This window comes from Lytechinus pictus, chromosome 16 (genome assembly GCF_037042905.1).
Source record: "Lytechinus pictus isolate F3 Inbred chromosome 16, Lp3.0, whole genome shotgun sequence".
NCBI lineage: Eukaryota > Metazoa > Echinodermata > Echinoidea > Temnopleuroida > Toxopneustidae > Lytechinus > Lytechinus pictus.
This window is the reverse complement of record NC_087260.1, coordinates 18,959,055-18,982,062: the sequence shown is the minus strand read 5'-3', so window position 1 is coordinate 18,982,062 and position 23,008 is coordinate 18,959,055. Positions and strand designations below refer to the sequence as shown.

General features: G+C 38.7%; 1 protein-coding gene across 2 annotated transcripts in view; it reads left to right on the top strand.

Moving 5' to 3' along the window:
- Nucleotides 1-697: 697 nt before the first annotated feature.
- LOC129278594 (uncharacterized) overlaps nt 698-23,008 on the top strand; it is a 40,044-nt gene continuing 17,733 nt past the window's right edge. Inside the window, exons 1-8 of one of the 2 annotated variants that reach the window (XM_064111029.1) lie at nt 698-981; nt 7,396-7,573; nt 13,287-13,367; nt 17,204-17,466; nt 17,829-18,266; nt 19,837-20,646; nt 21,631-21,724; nt 22,511-22,698. In XM_064111029.1, coding sequence (XP_063967099.1) covers nt 970-981; nt 7,396-7,573; nt 13,287-13,367; nt 17,204-17,466; nt 17,829-18,266; nt 19,837-20,646; nt 21,631-21,724; nt 22,511-22,698 — 2,064 coding nt within the window. In that variant the 5' untranslated portion in view covers nt 698-969. Of the gene's footprint in view, nt 1,103-7,296; nt 7,574-13,286; nt 13,368-17,203; nt 17,467-17,828; nt 18,267-19,836; nt 20,647-21,630; nt 21,725-22,510; nt 22,699-23,008 lie in introns of both variants that reach the window. The other variant, XM_064111030.1, reaches the window with a different exon arrangement.

The following is a 23,008-nucleotide window of genomic DNA, read 5'->3' as shown; positions in this document are numbered from 1 at the left end:
ACTTCTGGGTTTTTTAAGCTATATAAAATGTTGCAAGTCTGTGCGCCGCTGTTGACCAATCAGAACGCGTCGGCAATTCTACTGCAATTCCAATCATTTTGCGATGGACATTGCCGTGGTTTTTTGTGGTTCCTGACTTTGCTACATCATGAAATTTCCTAATTCTTTTTTAGTCGTAAAGAAGAATGTCTACGCTTTATATTGATTATAATATCAATTTGACGCAAGTGTGATTTCGATGCAAAAATGCGCTCTGTTTATTCACATATATTTCTTGAAAAAAATCATTTTTTCTAAGCTAAATATCGGTCTTCAAAATACATTAAATGTGCATTTTATTTAGCTGATGAGAAATTTCAAAGTTTTATTTATAGAATAAGACCAATTTTGTGAGGAATAAACGATTCTAAGAGCAAAAAACACCGATCGGAAAGTTCGTCTTCACAAATCACAGCTCATTACGTATGCATAACCACGGACGGCTATGCAATGCGCATACCGCTGAATAAAATAGAGCACTTTCGGACGGGCTGCGGACTGACTGATATGGATAATAACATTAAACATAACACTAGCAATCAAAAGAAGAAATACTCAAGTCACACAAATTTACAAATTAATCACCTCAGCATGTGATCTTATGTCATTATCAGGTGACATAAGATTTCCAAGCACCGCCGAAAATTGTTCTTCTGGCCCCGCCATGCTGTCAGAGAATGAATGGATGACACATTTCCCGCATTTGGATTTTTTCCTGCGCGAACTTTGGCCCTTTCTACCGGAAATAAAAGAAACTGAAATAAAAAGGCCTTTAAAACAATTAGAAAAATGAGTAATACTGCAAATATGTTTCGAGGATATTTATGCTTAATTAATTGAAATTCAAAATCAATTCAACTCCTAAATGTTAGTTGAGTTTTATCATGTTTAAACTTCTCATGAACGAGGATAATAGTTCTTGGCCAAATAATGGCGGAAATGGTAAGTGCGAAACGACTAATATTTTATTTGTAAACAAAGGTTTTCCTTGAAAACTAGACAACTTTACTACACTGAAACATTCATGTAGTCACAATTCTAAACCTGTATATTATTCTCTTTGGTTCTAATAGTACTTTGTGTTCAATCTTTGTTGATTTTTATTGTGACGAACTGAGGATCGACGAAGTCCAAAGTCCCGTGCGTGTGAATTGGTTACTGTGTGAATTTCCCCAAGTCTGCCAAGACCATTGTTGTGTGAACGTGAACGTGAATGCGTGTGCCTGTGGTGTGGCGCGGCTGGCAGAGTGGCGAAGAGTGAGATGTATGAATTAATGTTAGATTTAGTAAGTTAGAAGATGATCGAATACTGCTTTTTATTGAGCTGGGCCAAGACTTTCGGCATTGCCATTATCGTGATCCAAGTCCCCGGTGACTCGGATCCACGGACAATTTTTCACAATGTAAAAGTAAAACATGTCCTACCTGTCTCTACCAACCTCGTAAATAACCGAGGGAGCCCAGGAGCTTACCGTGTATTTGACCATAGTCACCGGACTAGGGTGATTTATGGTCTAAATATTTCTCCAAATGAATTGTGAAAACAGAAAGTATACAATTACCACGATTATATGGATGAAGGTCTAACGAGTGGCAGTTTCCTGACATCTGGGCACAGACTGGAACCTCAAAAAAACGAAAAGTTCTCTCCTCTACCCCAGTCTCGATCGGCCATTTTGTTACGATTTTTAACAAAAATGGCCGATCGAGACGGGGGTAGAAGGAGAGAACTTTTCGTTTTTTTGAGGTTCAAGTCTGTGCCCAGATGTCAGGAAACTGCCACTCGTTAGACCTTCATCCATATAATCGTGGTAATTGTATACTTTCTGTTTTCACAATTCATTTGGAGAAATATTTAGACCATAAATCACCCTAGTCCGGTGACTAAGCTTGTAACCGATTTTGCAATCGGCAACCGATTCCATTCGATTTCACCACAATCGGCAATCACTTGCCGATCTTCGATCATGCCCCTTGAAGGAAAAAAATCGAAAATAAAAAATCGGCGTAGATCTGGTTACAGTGCGTGATCGCTCAGAACATATTTCAAGATTGTTTTTGAGGTGCTAGCTATTTAGAGGTCGCATTATTCAGGGAGAAAGACGCGGTATTATCTATGGCGATGTTTAAGAGGATAGATATCTTCTCTTCCAACTCATGGTGATAGCGGATGCCGCCGTGAACTTTGAAAGGTCGTATTACCGACGGAGCTCACTGCGTTACTCTCTTACATCGTTTATGATTATATACATTTTATTTTCAACCTCGTGGTGATAGCAGATGCCGCCGTGAACTTTGAAAGGTCGTATTACCGACGGAGCTCACTGCGCTACTCTCTAACCCTGTTTATAATGATATAAATCTTCTCTTCAACCTCGTGGTGATAGCGGACCCCGCCATAAACTTTTAAAGACTGTACTATTGACGGAGCTTATTGCGTTACTCTCTTACATCGTTTATGATGATATTCATTTTATTTTCAACCTCGTGGTGATAGCGGAAGCCGCCGTGAACTTTGAAAGGTCGTATTACCGACGGAGCTCACTGCGCTACTCTCTTACCCCCTTTATAATGATATAAATATTCTCTTCAACCTCGTGGTGATAGCGGACCCCGCCATAAACTTTTAAAGACTGTACTATTGACGGAGCTTATTGAGTTACTCTCTTACATCGTTTATGATGATATACATTTTATTTTCAATCTCGTGGTGATAGCGGATGCCGCCGTGAACTTTGAAAGGTCGTATTACCGACGGAGCTCACTGCGCTACTCTCTTACCCCCTTTATGATGATAGACATCTTCTCTTCAACCTCGTGGTGATAGCGGACCCCGCCGTGAACTTCAAATTGATTTGAAAACGCTAGCTACCCAAAACATTTTAATAACATATTTCAAATCATTGTGCGTGCTTGCGTCTTTTACTTCATTTTAATTGCACTTGCGACTTTAAGATGATGCGTCGTAAGAGATCATTCCAATAATTCTAAATCGCTAGCACCTAAAAATACTTCTAAAAGATGTCCCGCCGATCGTTCATTAACCTGTGATCTATGAGAAATATTTTCATTTTATTTTCCTTTGCGCCTTTGCTCGGAAGATGCGTCTTTCGTTTATCTTTCTAATAACAATCACTCGGTTTATTTTAAAGCAATAACACCTCAAAACCCCTGGCTTTAAAACATGTTCCAAACGATCGCGCATGTTGGCGACTTCCATTCCAATGCATTCGTCTTTGTGACTTTGTCAGGAAGATGCACGCGACCGCGAAACACATTTTGATGTATTCCTTTGTTTTTAAACATCGCCGATTCGATTTCAATTTTAGAAGCTTAACTGCCGATCCGATTTTCGATCTGATTTTTGATCCGATTTACAACATTACCGGTGACTATGGTAAAATACACGGTAAGCCCCTGGGCTCCCGCCCGCTGCGGGGGCGGGAGCTCCCTGGGTTACCTCGTAAAGAATCGTAGTTGTGTGTCACTTGTCTCTTTTCAGTCTCCACTTTATTGGCGCAATAAATCAGAATTGCATCTACGGTACTTCTTTTCAATCTCTATTGCTTTACTTTAGTTCGTAAACTAGACTAGACAGCTGGCAGCCTTCTGTTTCGAGGAGTTTTTTAACATATTTTGATTTTTTTTATTTCTCTGTATTTGGTGAGTGAAGCCAACAGAGTTCAGCTGAACAACCAACAAAACAGAGACCGGAGCTTTTGGTCTAATCGTAAACTAGCACTTTTCATATAAATCAGTAGAGGCGCACGGCCAATATTGGAGACTGTCTCCAATGTGGGAGATTATCTCCAATATCAGATTCAGAGACTTTTGTAAAGAATTTGGGTATCCAATTTCAGAGACAGTCTCCAGTTTTGGAGACCAATTTCCTTTGTTTACATTTGCTGCAAAAGGATTACCTTGGCGGCAAATAAAAATGTGATAAGCAGATTCCTCATAAAAAATTACCCCTTTTCACCGTCTACTTTAAAATTTCACCGTCTACTTTTGTTTTGATTAGGATTTTTGTTGTCAATCACACACAAAACAAATGGGCTTCTGACCTCAGTGACACAAAATTTTGGGTGGAAAAAATCATGCTTTTGTTGGTGTTGTTTCTTTTGTCCTTTTGCAAAGCAAGTCTCCAATGTGGGAGATTGTCTCCCCTATTGGAGAGAGTCTCCCATATTGGCCGTGTGCCTCTACTGTAAATAAATCAGGATTATATTCATCTTTTTATGTTTCTCACAATATAAAATTTGCTTTATTTTGTCTACGTTTTTACTAAATAAATCAATAGGCCCTATGGATCCCTCTTCAGTCTCCTTGCTTTAGGCTATTTCGTCGATTCAAAATTTACTAAATAAATCAGAATTGCATCTACTTCTTTTCAATATCTATTGCTTTAGAGTCGTAAACAAGTACTTTTCATATAAATAAATCAGGATTATATTCATCTTTTTATGTTTCTCACAATATAGAATTTGTTTTATTTTGTCTATGTTTTTACTAAATAAATCAATAGGCCTTATCCCTCTTCAGTCTCCATTGCTTTATTTCGTTGATTCCTAATTTACTAGATAAATCAGAATCAGCATCTACTTTTTTTTCAGTCCTTAAAGCTTTATTTCGTCGTACTTTTTTTGCTAAATAAATCTCTTTTCATATATATGTTTCTTATGATTATGCTTTATTTCGTCTATCACGTTTTTACTAAATAAATCAAATTGCATCTCCCTCTTCAGTCTCCATTGCTTTATTTCGTCAGGTAAAAAGAATGTCTGTATAATTACTCCTCGTGATTCAAGTCCCCTTCATCCGAATTAAATCACTGTCACTTTTAGACAGTTTCCTATTATCGATATGAATTATTAAAATAAATAGAATTGAATTAAAACACTATAAAACTATACTCCTCGTGATCCAAGTCCCCCTCTAAAATAAAACGGCAATTAACCCGTTGATATTCATCTACCCCTCATTTCCCTCCTCTTCAAAACCACTCTGCCACTTTTAGACAGTTTCCTAGAGATGATTAATGAATATTTTCGATAATAAGAATCATTAAAATTAATGAAAATCACATTAAAAACACTATTTAACTGTCTAATTACTCCTCGTGATCAGAGTCCCCTTCCCGTGTTAAGACTGTCCAATTTCTCATAGGAGGGGACTTGGATAACTACATGTAGGAGTACTATTACTCGTGATCCAAGTCCCCTCTCCTAAAAATACAAAACGGCAATTATAACCCGTTGATATTCATCTACCCCTCCTCTTCAAAACCACTCTTCCACTTTTAGACAGTTCCTAGAAATGATAAAAGAATATTTTCGATAATAAGAATCATTAAAATCAATGAAAATCACATAAATAACACTATTTAACTGTCATATTACTCCTCGTGATCCGAGTCCCCTTCCCGTGTTGAGACTGCCAATTTGCCATAGGAGGGGACTCGGATAACGAGTAATATGCTATTACTCGTTATCCAAGTCCCCTCCTATGGCAAATTGGTAGTCTCAACACGGGAAGGGGACTTGAATCACAAGGAGTAATAAGACAGTTAAATAGTGTTTTTAGTGATTAATTTTGTTTGATTTAGTGTTTTTTATCATTGTTTCATCAACTTGGAAGAATATACAGCCACAGGAGAGAAAAGAAAAGACTATTTTTGTCGTTTGAAAAAGTGTCCGAGTCAGTTGTAATGTCAATGGGAAAACGTGTGGTGGAAGGAAGTCCCCGTTCAGTGAGACGCTTCGCACCGTTTCGCACCGCGAACAATAGATTTATTTTGAAAATCGTCCAACCGTGGATTCCATTGAAAGATTGCTGATATTTGAGGTGGTTCTCAAGTTTGTCCCCAGTGACTTGGATGACGATAAGGCCAGACTTTCAAAGTTTCATGACCAGTTCTAGACACCTGGCAGCCGTCTGTTTCGAGGAGTTTATTAACATTTTTTATAAAAGAGATATAAGTGTGTCTTAAAAATATTCAAGCATCGAGATAGGCCAATACGCGCACATGACATCCCACTTTTTGTGTGCATTGCACGGCAGTGCAAAAGGTGCGCAACGAAAATTGACATTGCACGCTCAAGTAGACCAGTGCTGTAGAAGTCCAACAAAACTGTACTGTAACTTTTTAAGAATTTGTTTCTGTGTTGCTATTTTATAAAACAAATAATGCACTTGCTCTGTCGTGCGTAAAAGTAAATGCAGAGATAGCTCATTTTCTTCAGATGGTGCACACTGGGCACTCGCCGCCAGCGGCTCGTGCACAGTGCGGCAGCTATCTAAAGAAAGGGGGTATAAAAATTAAGATTAAAAGTTTTATAAAGGATGTACTTTTTGCCCCAACACTACGTGTTTAGAGTCCGATTTGCGCGAGGTGGGGCCGTATTAAAGCCAATGTAGGTAAAGGTAAAACTGACGTCTGTGATATAACAATTAAAATATCACTGTACTTGTTTAGGGGGTCAATTCAGGGAATACTTGTTAAGGGTACCGTTTTGTTTCCAATACTTGTTAAGGGTAGGGTTTCACACGCCAATACTTGTTAAGGGGTGCATTTTCAGAATATGGAAAATACTTGTTTAGGGTGCTTTTCGAGACCCCATGGTCGCGCATGGTATCCACTCGTCAATGGAAGTGGCCCCTCCGCGGGAACAACCAATAAAACAGAGACCGAAGCCTTTGGTCTAGACCAGTTCAGTATATGTGTGTTATTTTTTAATGTTGTTAATTGTTATTTAGATTTTTAATTTAAATTTGTTTTTGTCAGTAGAGGTGCACGGCCAATATGGGAGACTGTCTCCCATGAGAGAGATTATCTGGCATCCAATATCAGAAACTTTTATAAAGAATTTGGGTATCCAATTTCAGAGAATTACCCTTTTTCACCGTCTACTTTTGTTTATTTATGGATTTTTGTTGTCATCCACACACAAAACAAATGGGCTTCTGACCTCAGTGGGACAAAATTTTTGGTGGAGAAAATCATGCTTTTGTTTTTGTTGTTCTTTTGCAAAGCAAGTCTCCAATACAAAAATTTTGTGGTTTTAAAATGTTGATTGATTGGTTGGGTTATGGTTTTCATGTGAGGGTGGGATGGTGATGGAGGTTGTGGGGTGGTGGGTATAGGGATGGTTGTGGCTTTGGGGTTGTGGTTTCAATTTCAGCTTTTTCAGCTCATTTTACTTGTGATTACTCACACCCCTGTCTATTCTATTCATATAACGCATATTGCTGTACCAGTAATTGCTTATTTATTTGTTCTGAAATGCCAAATAAAATGATGATAATAATAATGAATGATTAAAGAATAATGATTACTCCTCAATTGCGTCCCTTCAGGTTGACACGTGCACTACCACCACACTGAGCCAGTCAGAGCTAGGGGGCTGGAGTGAGGACATCGCCCACGATGATTACCCCACCCCATCCAGCATGGAGCTTGTACCCTACACCCCACCCCAGCTCTACGGTCCGTTCCTCCCACCGGGAATGGATGCAGGCCACAGCATGAATGATTGTAAGTGGATGCAGGCAACCATCTTGGATTTAATATTCCTTAGTTATAATCCTTATGAGACAGTCACACCTAAGCGTATGACCATAGATGTATAGCAAGCCATTTTAACATTTAATCATATATCTTGGTATCAATGATTTATTTCTTGGTGCGAATAACTATCATCGATTTATTTCTTACAGGACAAGTCCACCCCAACAAAAAAATAATTTGAATGGAAAGAGAAATATGCAACAAGCATAACACTGAAAATTTCATCAAATTCGGATGTAAAATAGGAAAGATATGACATTTTAAAGTTTTGCCTAAAGGGGAAGTTCACCTGACAAAAAACTAAAAAGTAGCAGAAAAAATAATTAATAATATTGAGGAAGGTCTGAGAAAAATCCATCAATAGATAAAAAAAGTTATCAGAATTTTGATTATTTGATTTGTGACGTCATATGCGAGCAGCTTTCCTACTACTCGTGTGGTAAAACAAATAATTGAAATGTTATTTTCTCATAAAATTGAAAATAGTTTTTTATGTACCTTCAGTATACTTAGACAAATCATTTCACACCACTTCCTAAAAAGAAAACAAAAACAGGTCATCATGAACAATTAAATAATTGAAATGTATGCATTTTATATTACATAACATATGGGGCAGCTGCTCGTTTATGATGTCACAAATCAAAAATTTGAAATTCTAATAACTTTCTTAATCTTTAATGGATTTTTCTCAAACCTTCACCAATATTTTTCGTTATTTTTTCTGCTATGTTTACAACAAACTTTTTTTTTCAGGGTGAACTTCCCCTTTAATTAAAAAAAGACAGTTACTGGTATATTCACATCCTGGTTGGTGTGCAAATGAGGTACATCATCCACTCACTATTTCTTTGAAACTTTATTATAGGAAATAAGAAATAGTCAAATTGTCTCCTTATTTTCCTGTGGAACAAACTTAAATTGCTCCCTGAACACGTGATATTACCATTGTTATAACATATTATGATACGGTAAAGTTGTTCCTTAATGTCAAATTGGTAAAATTGAATATTTTATAATTTAAACACAAAAAAAAACCAAATAAAGTAAAAAGTGAGTGATGGACATTATCGACTCTCATTTGCATGTCACTGAGCATATTAACTGTTATGTGAAAATAAAGTGAAACTTTGAAAGGTCATAAATTTCTTATTTAACATCCGATTTTGGTGAAATTTCCAGTGTTATGCTGGTTAGATTTTTCTCTATTGATTCAAACCAACATTTTTCTGGGGTGGACTTGACCTTTGATATTGAAATCATGAAGTTCTTAAAATATCAATTTATTTATGGATGTAAAGGAAATGATTTTGTGATGTGAACAAATGGTAATTATTGCATCCAAGAATAGAATTTGTGTCAATATCAAGTTATAGGATTAACATACCTGCCAACCATTCCGATTTTGGCGGAATTATACAGATTTTTCGACCTCCATTCCGAATTCCGAATTTTAAAACCAAAATTCCGATTTTTGGGGTAATCAATTTAGTGTTGAATTATTGAAACGGCTGTATGATGCGACTAACGCATGCACGGCTGTAAGACGCACAAACGACTGGAGCGCACGGCTACGCAAATACACAGTCAACTGCGCGCAAAACACTGCTAAGTGCGCAGTTCCATTGCAAATGCATGTGAAAATAACGAGCGTACGGTACACCTACACGCAACGGCCGCACTTAGAGCTAGAGCCCTACATTTTGAAGTGTTGTCGTATTCTTCATGTTTTTTATTATATTTTTCGATGCTAGCGTTGACTTCCTGAAAAAAAATGGCAGCTGACATCAGCTAGCGAAAGTGCCAGTTTTTAGTGAGGACATGTTTTCACAATCCACGAACATCGGAAAAACCGTGAAAATTTCACTTTTGTAGACCCCTTGTTTCCTAACTACGATGTTAAGAATCACCGATGGTGATATTTTTGATGCGTAATATGGTGATATAGGTTAGAAAAAATCACTTTTTATTTGAGGTATTGCCCATGTTGCCGGATGATTTTGTAGTGTGGGAGTGAGTTAGAGAATGTGTAGTGTACATGGTGATTTTAGAGGTATATTGCTGAGTCTGCTGCGCTGATTTAACGGCTGCACACCGACGCAGTTACTCTAACTTTTAGATGTATCCCCACGCAATTTTAACATTGATCTGTACTTTATTTTTTCGAGCAATTGTCAAATTTTTAAGGAAGAAAGGCGAATTTCAACTTTTGATCTCAATTGAGCCTTCGGAGTCGGAACACCAAATCTAATTGCTTCGCTTGCCTAAACTCCCGGCGCCCGCTGTGTTGCTGCGCCTCAGTCTCGCCGGCGAATGCAGCACCACAATTGCTGTGGTGGGTGCGGGTCGGGCGCATGCAGCCGTTAGTTTCGGCTCCGTTTTTTTCATTGTTGAAATCTGCTTTCTTATACCAACAAACACTTATCCATTGTACGTTATGATGTAACCTTATCCTCAGTCAGTAACCCCTGTGTGATGAAATAACATGAATAAGATTGTCAAAGTTTTGCTTATTTCCCCTTGATGCATGATTGCATTGATGATGTAGGCTGGATAAATAGATGTTTGATTTATTGGCACGTCAGTCTTTCATAAAGTAGGGCTAACTTAAATCTAAATTCATCATAAGAAAATATGCCCTGGCCCAAAATCAATTGAATTCTTGAAATTCATTTTTTTTTCTAATTAAAAAGAGAATCTGTATATTTTTTTACCAATAGAGGGCCTCACAAAAATATGCTCAAAATTAAAGTTTTTGAGAGCTCTGGTGAACAAGAAAAATTATTCCTTACAGATTTAAATGAAAACAAATCACACCTGAATGAAACTGGGTGGGTTTTTGTCACAAAAGTGATATTTTAAAGACCTTTTTAAAATTTTGAATTGATAAATTAAGGTCGACTCTATGTAGGTCATCCTCTGGTGTGCTTTAAAAAGTGTAGGGAAATGCTACTTTTACATGCTGAAAATGCAAACAGTCCCTACCGTTGGAGCGGGCCGGACACCCGCTCGGCGCCATCGTAGCTTTGATACTGATTTTTTATTATCAAAGGTTGGCAGGTATGGATTAAATGTGAACAGCTTGCCATACATACATATGGCTAAAATGTTGAGTTGCAACAGCCCCTTTACCAAGCTCATATACAAAAGGCCTTGGTTTGTTGAAACATACAATAGTTGTCTGAATTTAAAAGCTTACAATGAGCTGAATGAAATATTTTATTCCTATGTGTTGGAGAAAATTAAAACTTTTGCTACTCTTGTTGTTTTAGTGGCTGATAAGGGTCTGCACCTGCACATTAATCTTTATATTTGATTTGGAAAAGTTAAGCATACAGGCTGTAGCCGAAGGCAAAGCTATCATTTTTTTCTTTAAAGTTGAGTTAATGAGAAGAGAGCTTGCATTAAGCTTACAGAGGTGCCTTTGTTGGTTAAAATTTGGCTGATAGCAGCTGCAAAAAAATAAAATCTTCTTTTTTCTTAGTTTTTGTCTCGCCTGCATAGCAGAGCGAGACTATAGGCGCCGCTTTTTCCGACGGCGGCAGCGTCGACATTGAAATCTTAACCAAGGTTAAGTTTTTGAAATGTCATCATAACTTAGAAAGTATATGGACCTAGTTCATGAAACTTGACATAAGGGTAATTAAGTATTACTGAACATCCTGCCTGAGTTTCAGGTCACATGACCAAGGTCAAAGGTCATTCAGGGTCAATGAACTTAGACCATGTTGGGGGACTCAATATCGAAATCTTAACCAAGGTTAAGTTTTTGAAATGTCATCATAACTTAAAAAGTATATGGACCTAGTTCATAAAACTTAGACATAAGGGTCATAGTGTATCACTTAAGATCCTGCCTGAGTTTCAGGTCACATGATTAAGGTCAAAGGTCATTTAAAGGTCAATGAACTTTGGCCATGTTGGGGTTATATGAGGAATTGTCATAACTTAAAAAGTTTATGGATCTAGCACATGAAACATCGACATAAGGGTAATCAAGTATGAATTATTGTTTTGCACATGTCTTAAGTCACTTGATCATGGTCTAAGGTCATTTTGGGTCAATGGACAATATTTTATTATCGTATTAGTGTTTTCTTTTATGAATAATTATTCATTAGCTGTTTCAAAGGCAGCACTGCTGCTATATCGATTTGCGTAAAGCAGGCGAGACTGCCAGAGGCGTTCCACTTGTTTTTGTCTCGCCTGCATAGCAGAGCGAGACTATAGGCGCCGCTTTTCTGACGGCGGCGGCGTCAACATCAAATCTTAAACTAAGGTTAAGTTTTTGAAATGACATCATAACTTAGAAAGTATATGGACCTAGTTCATGAAACTTGGACATAAGGTTAATCAAGTATTACTGAACATCCTGCCTGAGTTTCAGGTCACATGACCAAGGTCAAAGGTCATTTAGGGTCAATGAACTTAGACCATGTTGGGAAAATTATTTTCAAAATCTTAACCGAAGGTTAAGTTTTTGAAATGACATCATAACTTAGAAAGTATATGGACCTAGTTCATGAAACTTGGGCATAAGGTTAATCAAGTATTAGTGAACATCCTGCTCGAGTTTCAGGTCACGTGACCAAGGTCAAAGGTCATTTAGGGTCAATGAACTTTGGTCAAGTTGGGGGTATTTGTTGAATTACTATCATAACTTTGAAAATATATGGATCTAGTCCATGAAACTTGGACATAAGGTTAATCAAGTATAAGTGAACATCCTGCTTGAGTTTCAGGTCACATGACCAATGTCAAAGGTCATTTAGGGTCAATGAACTTTGGCCAAGTTGGGGGTATTTGTTGAATTACCATCATAACTTTGAAAATTTATGGATCTAGTTTATGAAACTTGGACATTAGGTTAATCAAGTACCACTGAATATCCTGTGCGAGTTTCAGGTCACATGACCATGGTCAATGGTCATTTAAGGTCAATGAACTTTGGCCGTGTTGGGGGTATTTGTTAAATTACCATCCTAACTCTGAAAGTTTATGGATCTAGTTCATAAAACTTGGACATAAGAGTAATCAAGTATCACTGAATATCCTGTACGAGTTTCAGGTCACATGACCATGGTCAAAGGTCATTAAAGGTCAATGAACTTTGGCCGTGGTTGGGGTATTTGTTGAATTACCATCCTAACTCTGAAAGTTTACGGATCTAGTTCATAAAACTTGGGATATAAGAGTAATCAAGCATCACTGAACATCCCCTGTGAGTTTCAGGTCACAAAACCAAGTCAAAGGTCAGTTAAGGTCAATAAACTTAGGCCATGTTGGGGTAATTGTTGAAGTGCCATCATAACTTTGAAAGTTTATGGATAGAGTGAATGAAATGTGGACATGGGTGTAGTTGACAGTCTTAAGTCTCCGTTCAAATGTAATTTATGGTCAATGAACGTGGTATTATGTCATTGAATGATGTTTTTGTGAATGATTATTTTATAGTAGTTTTCAAAGTTAGCACTGCTGCTATATTAAATTGCTTAATGCAGGCGAGACTGCCAGAGGCGTTCCACTTGTTTTATGAAGAATTTACCTAAATGAAAAAAGCCCATGTTTACTATGATTTTATTACATTCTTCAGTTTTTTTAATTTCTATCATGTGACTATGTGCGTACAATTTAATCAATGTTGTGTAAATATCCTTTCTTTTTTCTCTTGAATATGCAGTTCAAGCTTCTAGCTCGTTGCCAAACTCTTTCATGGCTAATGATGGAGAAGCAGCTGCCTCACAAGGATCGGACACAAAAGGTGAGTAAAGACATTTAAAAAATAAAAGGATTCGGAGGGGGGGGGCGATATGCCCCTGCAATTTCTTTTTATGGTTCCATGACATTTGCTCCAGCGACAACTGCTCTGCTGTAAATTCCACACACTAATCGAATGACCAACTTCAACCTTGGATTTAACACTATAGACTATCCTAAACCTAGATCCTAAAGCTAATATAAAACCCTTTTTCTTGGATGAAATAAAGCCTGGAGCAATTGTCGACGAAAGCAAATCTTGTGTCACCCTTTTTAAAACTCCTGCAATTTCTTTTCACAAATAAGCGTATTTACAAAGTCTTGTTTTTACCCTTGTCATCAAATTCTGGCTTTCCCAGATATCATGTATGCTGTCTCTCCACTCCCTGAGAAGCATTATTATGCAGGTGGGATCGATATAGCCATCTACCCGTCATGACCTTCTACCAAACCATTACATAAACCATGATTATCAACCACAAATTCAAAACCACTTCACTGTATTCAGGCCTTTATCTCTTTCATCACCGATCAGATTTCAACGCGATGTGGGGGGTGTGCACAATCTGGATCATGGGCAATACCTGCTAAATAGACTCTTATTATAATAATAATAATAATAATAATAACATTTGTAGGGCGCTTTATACTGGTGTTTCAAAGCGCACAGGTTGGCAGATTATAATAATATACAGTCAATCGGTGGAAAAAAAAAAAAAAAAAAAAAAAAAAAAGTTATGAGAAAAGGTGAGCTTTAAGTGACGATTTGAAAATTTCTACGGAGGGAGCATTTTGGATATGAATTGGGAGTTTATTCCAGAGGGTGGGAGCAATTACAGAAAATGCACGATCACCATATCGGGTCTTAGTGCGAGGGCCATGAATTAAATTATTGGAATATGATGAACGTAAGGATCTGACAGAAGAGGAAGAACGAAGGGAAATAAGGTCTTGGAGATATTTGGGTGACATATCATGGGTAATTTTGTATACAATGAGTAGAATTTTGAACGTTATGCGAGAGTGAACGGGAAGCCAATGAAGTGATCGGAGAATAGGGGTGATGTGTTCGTGTTTCTTGCTCAAGGTTACCATTCTCGCTGCAGTGTTGAGGATTCGCTGGAGGGGAGAGATGGAAGAAATTGGGAGGCCGGCAAAGAGGGAGTTGCAATAGTCTAGATGGGATGAGACGAAGGCATGAATGAGTTTTTCAGTAGAGGCTTGGTCGAGTAGTCGCCTGACCTTACCAATCCTAAATAAACACCATGATGCTGATTTGCAGATGTTCCTGATATGTGGCTGGAGGGTAAGGTGCTTGTCTAAAGTGACACCAAGGTCTTTGACAGAGTCAGACATCTTAAGTATGCCCTCTCCCATATTGAAGTCTGGCAGAGGCTCCGTAGCTCTGAATTGCGAAGAAAGATGTACCAGTTCTGATTTGGCTTCGTTGAGACGGAGTCTGTTCTTCGCTGACCAGACCTTGATGTCCTTGAGGCAGTCACTCAGTAGATTAACAGCATATGTCTTCTGGTCGGATGCCATGGATACGTAGATTTGCGTGTCATCTGCATACATGGCATAACTCACACCCCGATGGCTAGTGATAATTTTTGCGAGAGGACCAGTGTACAGAAGAAATAGGAGAGGGCCCACAACAGAACCTTGGGGGACTCCGCAGCTCAAAGCGAAAGGTGCTGAGAAAGTTCCATTGATAATCACCCGCTGAGTACGATCTTGCAGGTATGACTCAATCCAATTTAGAGCCGTTCCGGTAATGGAGTAGTAATGTGCAAGACGCTGGAGCAACACTGAGTGGTCTAAAGTGTCATACGCCGCAGAATAGTCCAGTAGAAGGAGTGCAGCTTCGTTACCCTTGTCGACGGTAAGCAGTAGATCGTTGAGTACTTTCAAGAGAGCCGTTTCTGTTGAATGAAAGTTGCGATATGCTGACTGCTTCTCAGGAAGTAAATGATGACTGTCCACATAGCACATGAGCTGGGATGCGACGATTCTCTCCAAAACCTTGCTAACAAATGGCAGGTTGGCGATAGGGCGATAATTGCCAAAGTCATTCGGATCAAGATTGGGCTTTTTCAACAGAGGAAGAACTAGTGATGATTTGAATGATTCAGGGACAACACCTGTTGTGAGTGATGAATTGATAATGTTTATGAGAAGCGGTAGAAGTTCATCAAGACAGTCTTTGAGCAACCAAGTTGGAAGAGGATCAAGACTGCAGAACTTCGGTGGTAATGACTTGATGAGATGGCGAAGTTGAACTTCAGTCACTGGAGTAAACTCACTCAGTTTGCAATTCAAAGAGCCCACAGGATGTTGTTGATCACTAGGAACGTCAGGTGCAAAAGAGGACACAATATCACTGATCCTCTTGCTAAAGAATTCACTGAATTTGTTGGCGAGATCAGAAGCAGATGAGTGTTCAGGATAAATGGAGGACTGAGAGGGGGTGGTGAGTTTCTGTACAATACTGAATAGCAGTTTGGAGTCGGCGTTAGCGATTTCAGATCTAAAGTATTTTGATTTGGCATCAGTGAGGAGATTGTAGTAAGTTTCGCATTCTTGACGATATAATGTCTTATCAACCTGCAGGCCAGACTTCATCATTCGACGTTCTGCGCGTCGCCTCAGTCGCCGTGCCTCCCTAATTTCAGCAGAGAACCAGGGAGCTTTTGGTCTAACTGTAACAGTCACAGTCTGCAGAGGGGCGTGCTTGTCCATCAGTTTACCAAGACAGTCGTTATACAGAGAAGCAGCCTCAGATGGGCTAGAGGGAAATTGAATGGAATCTAAGACATCTTTAACATCCAGACTAAAAGATTTAGGGTCAATGTTAGAAAGTTTCCTGAAAGTCACTTTCTTCTTGGGGTTTTGGGGCCCTTTGAGATTAATAGTACATATAATAGCAGAGTGATCAGATGGCAGAGATGGTAAAATGCTATGCTGGGAGATAATATCTTCCGAATTTCTACTAAGGATAAGGTCGAGTGTATGACCAGCCTTGTGTGTAGGCCCGTTGATGTGTTGTTTGAATCCAAGGGCTTCCACTCCATTAAGAAAAGATCTAGCAAAATTGTCTGAAGAATCATCCACGTGAATATTAAAGTCACCAAGAAGAATAGGAGGATGAACATCCACAGCAGCACTTTCCAGAAGAGTGAGAAACTCTTCAAGAAAATCACCACTTGAAAAAGTGTGCCGGGAGGATTGGGGTGGGCGGTAAATGCAATACAGTTTAACAGGAGATGATGGGGTAAGATGGACGGTTAGATCCAAAAATTCAAATGAGGAACAATTGAAGGTTTCATTTACAACACAGCGTGCTGTGGACCTGTAGAGGACACATATACCTCCTCCCCTAGTCTTCCTGGGACGATTGATAATGTTGTAATTTGGAAGGGACAATTTCAACTGCGCAAGAGTAGGGTCATCTCTGTGATCACCTGAAAACCAAGACTCAGTGATAACTAATACATCATTATTAGATTCTTTCTCAATAATTGTGTTACATTAACCAGCGTGTTGGCTCAGTTGGTAGAGTGTCCGTCTCACAACCAGAGGACGGGAGTTCAAACCCCGGCTGCATCAGACCAAAAGACGTTAAAAGATGGGAGTTGCTGTTTTGCGTTCATTCATTCAAGGGATAGAACTATGTTGATCTGGCGCTGCACTGTGGCTGCCGGGCCCATGATGAATTTGGTTTTTAAAAATTGAGTATTTCTAATGTCAGACTTGATTTTAAAAAAAAATGGATTTTTAAAAGTGTAACTAATGCATGAATTCTACATAATTTCTGACCTTTTATGTTTCATCACCAACCAGATTCCAATGCGGTGCGGGGTGTCTGCGGCCTACGGAACATGGGCAACACCTGCTTCATGAACTCCGGTCTCCAGTGCCTCCTGCACCACCCCCGTCTCTCCGTCTACCTCCTGGACCACGAGGGGCTCCCTGAGGAGGGCATGGCCAGCCACTTCACCGAGCTCCTGCAGAAGACCTGGGCTGGAGAATACAGCGTGCTCCATCCCAGTTCCTTCAAGGACACCATGGGATTCATCCATCCACAGTTCAAAGACTTCAGACAGGTGAATAAAATAAATTTAAATAAAATGAAAATAATAAATTTTGCCAGGATAAAATTAAGGAAGGCATGAATGAAAATTATGAACACTGCCAATGTGAGAAATAAAAGATGATCAAATCAGGCTTCAAATGATTAATTGTTTTGTAATATGCTGTAATTGCCAAGTGGCCCCTTAGTGTGGAGGTTTTATATGTGCGTTGAGCATTACATGGAAAGAAAATTTATGGAAAATGTGAAAACAAGTAAATTGAATGTTATCATATTGTGTAAGATGTAATAGTAGTTTTATGCAAGACATTCCTAGATCAAAATTTTATGTACCAAATGAGAGAGTAAATTAAATGCTTCTCTCTTCCTCTACAGCATGATGGCCAGGAGTTCCTTGCCCTACTCCTAGACACACTCCATGAGGAGCTCAACCAAGCCAACCGTCCAGCCAAAAGCCAGTCTCCAGCCACCGACTTCTCCGAAGAGTCCAGCGACTCGCACTATGCCTCCGAAGCATCGACCTCCAAGCTCAGCGAGCTAGAGGCTCTCGACATCGACTCAGGGAAAGAAGAGACGTCCTCGACCAGTCAGAACAACCGACGGAACAAGATGGAGGAGAGTGAAGAGGAAGATGTAGGGAGCCCTCAGAGGGTCGGGGAGGGTAAGGATGGGATGAGGAAGGTGGAGGAAGGAGAAGAGATGGAGCCGGAGGATGGGGAGGAAGGAGCTACTGCGACCAAGCTTCCCAGTATTGCAGAGTTCTACATGAAAGATGTGAAGACTCTTAATACAAACATGTTACAAGGAGAAGAGGTGAGACACCTGAGAAGAGGAATGTTGTTTTATGAGTTTGGTGATAAGGACACAAAAATTGTAATTGTGTCAGGGATTTCTCTGATAATTTAATGATAGATGATGAAGCCATGATATAGTATTTTACAAATGTTTTCAAGGGCCAGCAGTTTTATTATCTTGGCCTTAGCACAACCTTTCCAATAAGGCATTGTACGGTTTTTGTTTTGAAGGAAATAATGGGTTAATAGGTATTTTTGTGTTTTTGCTGAAATAAACAGGGCACAAAATAATGATGCAGGTAAAGAGAAAGTAAATCACTTTATTCTCATCTCCTCCAAAACTCAGTTCAGCTTTTAACTCCAATAGTCTTCAGACTTCACAAAAACCGAGTTTACATAATGCATACAATTCTCGCTACCCCAAATAGCGATTTCGCCGAGATCCGGGAAAATCCCTGTAACGTGCATTGCATTATGGGATAGCTTTTTCGGTATTACAACTTCCTGTTCGGAAGTCCAACGCACTGTTTTGCCATTTAGATCAACAGTGCCGTCATGCACAACAACACAACGTAGCTTTTGCTCGGAAAGTTCGTGATCACAACCCTATATCTCTTTCACTAACAGTTTTACAGCCTTTTCTGCTAAAGTCACTAATTCTGCCTGACGCTTTCCATTGCACGGTATTCATCTGTCAGTTAAGATTTTTTTAAGTTCCGAAACTGATTTTTATCGATTTTGTGGTCGACGAAAAATTGAACGAAATGAATGCTAAATATATTTAGTGTCTAGTTGAATACGATCGTGATGTCAGGCCGGTCGCTAAATGCAAAATTTTAAGATATTCATTATTTGTTTGATTTTTTTATAACCAAATAAAACATGAATAAAAATTATACTCACGTGAAATATATTTTTTATTTTTATTTATAATTCAAATGGAATCAAAACTGACCAAATGTAATAAAAAGTATTATACTCTGTACATATTACGCTGATTGGCATCGATTTCAGCGTGGTGGAAAACTCAGTATCGCGAACCTCGCGCGAGCATGACTCAAAACCGGAAGTGGTGATGACGACCCGACGGAGTGAAAATTATCTCGTCTCGCGCATTATGAGATTTTTGTTCCTATTTGGGGTAGCGAGAATTACATGTACAAGAGTCAACTGCCAGGTTGCATGGTCTAATCTCTTAATACATATCAAGGGTCCTGTTCAGGACACACCCTAAAAACCAACCAAAAGGATTTTTCTATTCATTAAACACATGGCCTGGTGCAGGCATACAATACAGGCTGACCTGTATTGGACATAACTTTCTATCATTCACTTCAGGCTCTATGCCCAAGAGTTATGCTTGCACCTGTTAGTATATTACATAACTTTCTTTCATTCAGGCTCTATGCCCAAGGCAAGAGTTAAACTTGCACCTGTAATTCATATCACTACATTGAAATGCTTAAATGCTTAAAATGCCATTTTCTTTTTAAAAAATACATTCATCCAATGAACAAAGTTCATAGGCCTATGAAATGATATGAAGTTCAAAGAATGCATTCATTTGATCATCTTTTTACTTTATCTAGATATCTCCTTCAGTCTCTGAAAGCAGCGCCAAGTTTCCAAAGAAGGACAAGTCCCCAATACTGTCTTCCATTCGCAACCCAATGGATCCCATTCCCGATGCCAGCAGCAGGTCTATCGGCAAGCCCAAGAAATCTAACGTTCTAGCCGCCAAAAAGAACAAAGCTTATTTTAGGACTGGGACCAACAATCAGGAAAAATCCACTGGGGAGGACCAAAGGACAAACCAAGAAGAGCCAGATCCGATTAAACGGATGAAGATGGACCTCAACTCGGAAAGTATAGCCAAGATTTATAAGGAAACGAATGGCTTGTCGTCACCGATGAAGTTTCACGATTACGTGACGTCGATGGATGATGCCAAATCGGTGAACATCTTCACAGAGAAGATGACAAATAAACTGGCTGAGCTGGAAGGTCCAGCAGATAGTACCACCGGCCTCAAGAGTCAGATTCTCTGCAGCAAGTTTGAGGATAACAGTGCAGAGCCCACAACGTGCAGCTCAAAGCAATTTGATAATGAGAAGCAACTTGGGAGCCCTTGCGCAGATCTTCTGGACAAGGGGGGCATTGACACCAAGTTGGGGCGGAGCTTCCTGCCGAACAATCAGCAGTATTTTGCCGCGATATGTAAAGCACAGGAAGAACTTGGAGAGAAGATGAAGGTTGATTCATCATCGTCGTCATCAACCATGACGGCCGAGAAGGGGATGATGATGAAGGAGAGAGAAGGGGAGATGGAATGGGATATGCATCTACGTAGGAACCAGTCTGTCGTCATTGATACATTCCAGGGACAGTTTAAAAGCACTGTAAGTCTACACTCCCAAGTTTTGCAAGAAATAGCAACAGATTATACATGTTAAGGCCACAGCACACCTTACGACTGGTCTGCGAATTCGACTAATAATATTGAGACATGGAATATCTTACTGCATAATGTTCTAAATTATCGTATGAGAATACCTACATTCATATCTGTGATTATGCTATCATCCTTATTAGAATAAAAGCAAATTTAATGTCTAGTCGTAATGAAGTCATAGCAATCGTATGATTGGCTACGATGTAAAACTCATTTGGCCTTTACTCTGAAATAAGGTTTGCAATCATCTCAAATTTGTAATATTAGTATTCTGTCAGTTAATTTGAACCTCAAATTAAAAGATACTTTCTATTCACATTTGCAGAAAATATGCAAAACACGATTTGTTCCAAAATCGAATCGTTGACCAGTCCTAAGGCTTGCTGTGGCCTTTAGATATCAAGAAAGAGAGATTAAAGAAAAACCAAATTTATGGAATTCTCTAGATTTCAGAGCTGATGAATCATTTTAACCTAAATTTCAGCTGTGGGAATGATCTCAAAGTTAGAAGAGAATTGTACTGTATCTATACTTATAATATTATTGATGTTCCAAATGATTCTGGCAGAAACTGCATGATTATTTTGCCATGTGACAGACGACACATTCTACTACAAACAATAAGATAAAATACTACATATTAACACATGTTCACATCCGTGTTGAATAGCGATCTTCATCGTGCTGACATTTTGGCATAGATTTTTCTTCAAGTTTAGTTCAAGTAAACTTACTAGATCTGAATTCACAATGATACAAGTATAATTTTAAAGACTCTTTTGTGAAATAATTCCTCGCAACTGCTCAAGTTAAACTTTAATCTTGTGTTTATTCCCTATAATTGATGACACTAACTTTTAAACATGTATTGTTACTCTCATGACTCAATTTATGCATACAATCATGTACTTTTTGTTTTCCTTTTTGACAGGTTGTGTGTGCTGTATGTGGCCATGTTTCTATAATGTTTGAGCCTTTTATGTACCTGTCTGTGCCTCTGCCGCGTGCCATGGAGAAACAACTCAGTGAGTAGTGATCAATCCTGTTTTCTTTTGTTTATCCTCTTTAATTTCCTCTTTCCATGTGGCTTGCCACTCTTTTTTTCTTGTCCCATTGGATCAATCGATGACGGGATGTTTCACAAAACGTCAGTTATGACTTAGGGTCACACTTTAATGTCCAGTTGAAGATCATATATAAAAGGCCTGACCATATTGGTTGAATCATGCTACGAGGATGTGCGCTACTGCATATTAATCAATATGATAGCATGTTAAATATCATGTGTGCGTAACACTAAGGATGACTTAAAGTGTGAGTTAAGTCTTTGTGAAACACCCCCCTGGATATATTGACTGGTAATATTGTTGGTTAGCTGGTAGGTTGACTGATTTATATCAGGCATGAAACAAAGAGGGGGAAAAAGAAAATTAAAACTTGTGAGCTAGTGCAGCAACTAAACCTGCTGGGGCTGGTTGTGGGAGGGGGGGGGGGTTCTCCCTCCTACAGAAATATTGCAATTTCTGGTATTGCAAAAAAAAAGATATATATCTTCAGGATTTCAAAATCTGCAGAGAAAATTTGTGCCTTTTATTTTTTATTAAATGTGTGACGACTCTCAGTATCAATACTGTTATTCTGGAAAGCCCAGTATGCAAAAGTGATTCATTCTCAATGTTGAACAAAGGGATTAAATGCATAATAAATGTAAGGGTTTGTTTTTTATTTTAGTTGTTATGAAACCCCATGATATGAAATAACAATGATTATAATTTGGTTACGATTAGTATAACTTTTATTTCTTCTTTCAGTTGTTACAATCATCTCAAACCATGGCCATTTACCAACCCGTCACCTTGTAACACTAAACCGTTTTGAATCCGTACGGGAGCTCAGGATAGCCTTAAAAAACATTATCTCAGGCATCGGTGGGGGCGAGGAAGAGGAGAGAGATGTGATCCTAGCAGAAGTGCTAGACCATCATGTCTCCAGATTTTTGGTAAGTTCTGTTATTAATTTTTTTTGTGGGGGGATGGGTTTTCTTTTTTTGTACGTAAGGAAAGGTTCCTTTGGGCAATAGCTTACATCGTTATTGGTAGTTATAGTAATGTTAGCATCATAACCCTACATGCAATGATGTGATATAAAAACGCAGCCCTGCAAAAATGGACATTCAACAGCTTCAAGTGCCTCAAAAGACATTAAAGTTCTTTGCCAGATAGCAGTTCCCTTGTAGAATTAAGTTGTAAGCATTTCCTGAATGGCACTTAGTAATAGTTATCTTAATGATCTGTTTAACAAGAACTGTA